General features: G+C 37.7%; 1 protein-coding gene across 1 annotated transcript in view; it reads right to left on the reverse strand.

The window, feature by feature from the left end:
- The window catches only part of LOC106533971 (serine-rich coiled-coil domain-containing protein 2), a gene marked incomplete in the record, with an annotated part of 44,447 nt that overhangs the window by 6,776 nt on the left and 30,408 nt on the right, over positions 1-7,263 (reverse strand). The window contains 5 exon segments of the mRNA XM_014030459.1: positions 3,484-3,609; positions 5,040-5,126; positions 5,200-5,283; positions 5,465-5,579; positions 5,698-5,787. Coding sequence (XP_013885913.1) covers positions 3,484-3,609; positions 5,040-5,126; positions 5,200-5,283; positions 5,465-5,579; positions 5,698-5,787 — 502 coding nt within the window.

A 7,263-nucleotide genomic window follows, 5' to 3' on the forward strand; every position in this document is an offset into this window, starting at 1 on the left:
ATTCTAAAAGTTGTTACCTCATATATTTTGTAACATTGTGTGTTTGCAAGAAGGTATCTGGCCAGAGCTAATGCTGTTTGGGGGGTCCATGGCATGAAAAAGTTTGGGAACCCCTCATCTAGAATGTAAAAACAGTCAGACAAAGCAGATTTTATGTTAAAATGACCTGCCATACATCTACAGACTGACTGAACACATGTTACTGTGTTTATGAATTCCTCAAGCGGAAGAAAAAGTAGTTCCCTCCAACCACRTATGGTTTAGATTTGAATAGTTTAGTTGTTTTCCACTATTTTCCTGTTAATGATATACATTATGTGAAATAACTTRAGTATTAAAGTATCAATATTTTGATTTTAATATCGATTCTAGAACATAAACTCCTGGTATCGGTAGTATCGATATTTCAGTATCGATCTGCACATCACTATCCATCAGCTTTCCTTCTAACACTACTCAGTGTTTGTGACCCGAGGACACTGATTGTTGAAGCTTTGTAGCTCAATTCTTTCCATTCTTTCTTCAGTTGCTCAACGGTCCGGGGTCTCTTCATAAAGCTCCACACATTTTCAGTGGGAGGCAGGTCTGGACTGCAGGYAGGCCAGTGTAGGACCTGCACATTTCAAACAAAGCCACACTGGTGGAACACGTACAGGAAAYCAGCAAAGACATCCCTGAAAAAGACGAGGCTTAGACGGCAGCAGACGTTGCCCCTAAACCTGCATGTAGCTTTCAGCATTAATGGARCCTTCACGGATGTTACCCACGGACACTAATGCACCCCCATACCATCAGAGAGGCTGGCTTTTGAACTTTGCTCTGATAACAACCCAGACAGTTTTTTTCCTCTTTGTCCCAGAGGACACCACGTCCATGAGWTCCACAAACAGGAATGTGGACTCGTCAGACCACAGGACACTTCTCCGCTCTCAGTCAGTCCATCACAGAGGAGCTCAGGTCCAGAGGAGCTCAGGTCCAGAGGAGCTCAGGTCCAGAGGAGCTCAGGTCCAGAGGAGCTCAGGTCCAGAGGAGCTCAGGTCCAGAGGAGTCGGTGGTGTTTCTGAGTGTTGTTGATATCTGGCTTTGTCTTTGCATGATAGAGCTTTAACTTGTAGAGATCTGAGAACTGATGTAGAGATGAACTGTGTTCACTGACGATGGTTTTCTGAAGTCTTCCTGAGCCCATGAGCTAATATCTGTCACAGAAGGATGTGGGGTTTTTAATGCAGGGTTGCCTGAGGGGTCAAAGGTCACGTACATTCAATGTCAATTCTTGTCCAGATTCTCTGAATCTTTTGATGATTTTATGGACGGTAGATGATGAAATCACTAAATTCTTTGCAATTGTACTTCGAGAATCGTTCTTGAACTGTYGAACTATTTGCTCACTATTGTTCACAAAGTGGTGAACCTCGCCTCATCCTTGCTCGTGATCGACTGAGCCTTTCAGGGATGCTCCCTTTATTCTAATTCCATTTAACCTGTTCACCTGTGAAATGCCCGAAACAGGTGTTCTTTGAGCATTCCTCAACTTTCCCAGTCTTTCGTTGACCCTTCTCCAGTTTTTTTTTTTTTTTTTTTTTTGGAACGTGTTGCAGCATGTGAATGTCAGAGTGAATATTTGAAAAAAAATAAAAAAGTTTTGCGCAGAAAAGACGTGCTGATCCGGTTGAACCACACTTTGATAAAGTAAAATTAGTAGTAACCTACTAAACTTACTTTCCTCCTTTTCTTTGTTCTTTATTTGCCTAAACTTAAGCTGAAAGTGCCAGTAAAATTGTCTGGTTGTTAACATCAGAGCTGACGTTTTTTCAGCTTTCTTCTGATAGACTCTAAGAGAAATCACTGCAAAATATTTATGATGATTAATTAACATTTCTGTTTTATAATCAATTCTGAACCTTCTGTTAGTCCAGATAAAATAAAGATTTTCTCTGGAAAAATCCACAATTATATTACTGTGTTCACAGTAAAATAAAAACAGTGATTTACATAAAAACACAATGAAAACATTGTAATGAGATTCTCTGTGAGTTTTTATACCATTATTAATCTTTAAGGCTCGATAAAAGAAAAGTGGTTCCACTTTTCCTGTGACAGACATTATCATGATTTAACAAATGCATAAACATTCTTAGATAAACAACAAATGAATCACGAACAGAAGAGATTGTTCTGTCTATTATCTGATTAAGAGAACTGAGTGGTTCTCTTCCACGGTTAGAATGACCTGTCATGGCCTAAATAGAGTTCAGTTTGTGACAGAGTTCCTGTCCTCTCGTCAGGCCTGTCCGAGGCCTGCTTCGAGGCAATAAATCTTGTTTCTTCACTCGAGGTGACCCCTACAGAACATTAAATATCTTGTCGTTGTAGTGCCTTTAACTGAATATAGGTTGAAAAGGATTAACAAATCATCGTATTTATGTTGTACACAACATCCTAACTTAACTGGAATTGGGGTTTTAAGCAGAAATGAATTAAAGARCAAACAGGAAGAGATTCTAACGAGTTCTGAGCAAAAAATTAAAAACTATGAGGACATTTAGGGGAGTTTAAAAGTCAAAATGATTTTTTTAAAAAAGAGACGAGTACTTTCAGAATAAATTTTAGGACGTCTTCTTTGTGCTTGAAAATCCAACTGGATTAGTTCTGTTTTTTATTCTTACTGTAGCCGAGGATTATGGGTAAATTACAAAATACCCATCTTTAAATACGAGAAATTTTAAAAGGAATCAGGAGATAAAAATAAAATTTCAGTTTAGTGTAAGAGTCCTGTTCTTTATTCTCCTTCCAATGATTCTTGTAATCTGGTACGGAGGCACTGAAGACAGTAAGGAGCGGTACTGAGGAGGGGGAGGGTGGGACAGGACCATGTGACTCACTTTTTCTAGCAAGGTAGGAGGGGATGCTGGGCTTCGGCCTGCCCCTGTAAGGCCTGGAGCGCTGATACTGCCAGGGTGGAGAGAGGAAAGGAACAGGAGGAAAAGCCTGAGACGGAGAGCAGAGTGGACAGAGAAGGAAAAGATTCTGATTCATCCTGAAAACATGACGGGACCGACGGGAGACARCGCTCAGACCACAAACTAGAGACGAGCAGAGAAGCTCTGAAACATCCTGAACAACCAATACGTCTGTGATGGTGAATAAAAGCTGTTTTCCATCTGTTCAGTTTGTGAAACCAGGAGACAGAAACCGCATCTAAGCGGAGATGGTGTGACCCAAAMCAGGCAGTTTATTAAAACACAACCTGCTTCTTAAGATTAAAGACAAAAACAAGAAAAAGACAGAAATGAAGAGTCAAACACTAAAAGCTGAAGGTTAGAACGTGTTCTGAAGTTTACAAACCTTAAAAAATGACTTTAGGAAGTTATTTTCTTGGATTTTAGTTTGCATCAAATCGACCTGGTTTTGTTCTAAAGGCTGGATTTTTTTAAAATTAAATAAATGTTTTAAAGATTTTGTTGTGATTTTGTGCGTTCTCACAGCGTGTTCTTTCCACGGCGTCTGCGAGGCGATGCTCTCGCTCGTCGTGACGCTTGTCTGCGTGTCCCGGTCCATCCGTTCTGATGCCTCCTGACAGCGACACCTGGTGGTCAGCGTGGGAACAGTCTGCACACACAAACTTTACTTTTACCCTCAGAAACCAGCTGCAGACCACCRCAGAACTGTGGAGTAACTGGAATATTAACTGCACAGCAACAATCAACATGATTAAAGGGATAGTTTGGACATTTTAAAAGGGGTTCTATGGAAAGATCTCTGTTGCAGAGAAGTGGGATTTTGACAACTTTTATCAAAATGTTAAACTTTGCCTGGAACTAATGTACCAAAGTTTGTGAAACTTCACTAGAATTCATTTAAAAAATTGTAAAAAGTCCTTATATATATATTATTTAAACATGTGAAATGTAAAACTGACATTTTTCCAAATAGAATTTCATATTTCAAGTATTAAAAAGTCTTATAAAACCTTATATTAAAAATCTAAATATTTTTCTATTGCACTAAAGATTATTCAGTAAGATGTGCAAATTGTTTTTATCAAACAGAAATGGCAGAAACTTAGCAAAATATTATAAATTTACACAAAGACAAATACCTCAACAGCAACAATCACTGCAAAGTTSCAATTATTACTCTAATATTCTAAGAATTTATCAAAAGTAGTTGGACTGCGTCCTTTTTAAAATAAGGTCTAAGTTGTTTTTAATGTTTACATGATGGTTAAATGATAGTTAAATATGGCTATGTGATGTTTAAATATGAGTAATGATGGTTATTTATGTTAAATCTTGGTTAAATATGATAAATGTTGGTTAAATAAGGATAAATGATGGATAATTATGGTTATTTATGGTTAAATGACAGTTAAATACAATAAGTTTTGATTAAATGATAATTAAATATGATAAATTTTGATTAAATGATAATTAAATATGATAAATTTTGATTATTTTATAGTTAAATATAATAAATGATGGTTAAATATGGTTAAATGTTGATTAAATGACAGTTAAATATGACAAATGTTGGTTAAATAAGGTTAAATGATGGTTAAAATGGTTATTTATGGTCAAATGACAGTTAAAAGATGGTTAAATGATAGTTAAATATTATATATTGGTTAAATAAGGTCAAATTAAGGTTAAAGATGGTTATTTATGGTCAAATGAGTTAAAGGATGGTTAAATGTTGGTTAAATATAGTTAATTATGGTTAATTATGGTTATATGATTTTTAAAAATATTTAAATCATGGTTATTGATGGTTAAATGATGGTTAAATGTGGTTATATGTTGGTTAAATGATAGTTAAATATGATAAATGTTGGTTAAATAAGGTTAAATGAGGTTAAATGAAGGTTAAAGATGGTTATTTATGGTCAAATGAGTTAAAGGATGGTTAAATGTTGGTTAAATGTTGGTTAAATGTTGGTTAAATATGGTTAATTATGGTTATGTGATTGTTAAAAATGTTTAAATCATGGTTATTGATGGTTAAATGATGTTAAATGATGTGAAGTGAGTAAAGCAACAGACCAGCTGCAGGCTCAGCTGTGCGATGGTTCGGTCTCGGCTCCTCAGTTCCTCTCGGAGCTGCTGCACCTCCTGCAGGAGCYCCTGTACCTTCAGACAGAAACAAAGTTCAGCAGAGGGATTCAGGGAAATGTAGGCCGTCTTTATGGTGGATCTGCCGAACCTGTGAGTCAGAGCTGTGGGGCAGGTCCATGCTCTCTGGACTCAAAGTGTCTGTGGTCAGAGTGTCTTCGTCCTGATCCTCCTCCTGCAAAAAACAGGAAACTCAAAGTCCATCCTAACAGTTTTAGGGCGTAATAAAACTAATCTGGTCTTTACTCAGTTATAAAATGAGTCAAAACTAACCTGGAGCGTAAAAAAAAACCCATCATGTTATTTATATTAAAACAAAAAACTGAAGGCCTGTAACAGGTTAGTAAATATCTTACCTGCAGCAGTAACTTCTGCAGGAACTCCAGCTGGGCTCTGACTGCACAACAGTCCTCAGCCAGTTCCTCCACATCCAGACCCAAACCCAGAGCAGCAGGAGACAGACGTGCCGACCTGCACGGAGGAGGAGGTCAGGTTCTGCTGCACTGAATCAATATTACAGCACGGAGAACAGGCGGAAAACAATAAAAGAACACRACGACTATAAAATCAGAACGAAATGTTGCATCACCTTTCAGGACAGCAGTCCAGGATGATGTCACAGTTTTTMTCTTTCTTGGTGTTTTCAGGATCCTGAGGGAGTGTGTAGCTCTGGAAATCACTGCAGACACAGAGGCAAATCAAGAACCAACCAGAGAAATGATGATTCTGGACACGGGTTTAGTGTTTCACGTTGTTAACAAGCCTCGGGCTCCTTCTGTGGATGCCAACTCTCATTTCTGAACTCGGCATCAAGGTTTGCAGAACCTGTACATRTTTTATAATGTTTACATGTTTCAGGAGGTATTCTGAAGCCTTGAAACAAACWCTGGTGCAGAGCAGTGCAGAAAACTCCAGCAGCCTCCACACAGACTGAACGTGGAGCTGAAACTCCTGCATATTCATAGTTTAAATTAACCAGAGTTTATGCTCGCRTTTCTGTGAGGAGCAGAGGTTAACTTATCACCTCCTCCTGAAGATTTCTTCCATTTTTCTGTCTCGGTTTAAATATATTCAGAGCAGAACGAGGCCTGATTGATTTCACCGACCCTCTGACCGCCCGTCCCACAGTCTGTTAATAAGCCGGMTCATCGACTGACTGCATTCATGACCTTTCATTACAGCCAACTCTACTGGTCTCAGCTTTTTAATGACCCTCAGTGACCTCCGTCCTCTGTAAAGAAAAACTCAATACTGCTTTAGAACCCGTTCCCTCATCATCATAATCACCAGCTTAAACTTTGGTTACATAAAACAAACACCTAATAATGCTCCACTTTTCTGCAAACTTTTAGTTTTCACTGATACTGAAAATCCTCAGAGGGTCTGAACCCAGATCAGTCCGATGCAGAATATCTAAAAAAAACAAAACCTATGTTCTTCCAGAGGCAGAGCTAGATTTTTTGCAAGGGGTGGCCAATGTGAGTTTTTTTAGAGAGGACACAAAGAAATTAAAAAAAAATTTCACCCTGTATTTAAAACTTTAAGATGACCGCCACAGTCAGTTTTAAATATCTTGAATTCAGCTGTTTTAAGATATGACGTGAAATTTTGTGTGACCATAGCTAAGGATTATCAAAAACAAAATCACAACAATTCCAAGCTAACCGCTAAAGCTAATTTTAAAAGAAGCTATAATTCAGCCATTTTTWGACAAACGAAACTGAAAATGACTGTAGTAGTAGCCGAACAAAATCTTTAATAAATTCTAAATGCTAATTCAAAAATTCAAAATGGCTACCAAAGCTAACTTTAAATGGCTATAATTTTACCGTTTTAAGACTTATTGAGCTGAAATTTGTTGTGGTGAAGCTAAGAATGATCCTGAGCACATGCTGATAAGTARTCCCAAATTATGCTAACCTTTAAAGCTAATTTCAAATGGATATRACTCAGCCATTTTTAAAAATATTGAGCTGAAATTTGGTCTGATGGTAGACAGGAGCAAGACCCATGACATTYTGAAAGCTAATCTCTGTTTTAAGCTAAGGACTAATGATAATTTGAAAAACTATTTACCGTATTTTTCGGACTATAAGCTGCGACTTTTTTCCTGAACTTTGAACCATGGGGGCTTATAGACCGGTGCGGCTTATAC

This window comes from Austrofundulus limnaeus, unplaced genomic scaffold, assembly GCF_001266775.1.
Source record: "Austrofundulus limnaeus strain Quisiro unplaced genomic scaffold, Austrofundulus_limnaeus-1.0 Scaffold1065, whole genome shotgun sequence".
Lineage (NCBI taxonomy): Eukaryota > Metazoa > Chordata > Actinopteri > Cyprinodontiformes > Rivulidae > Austrofundulus > Austrofundulus limnaeus.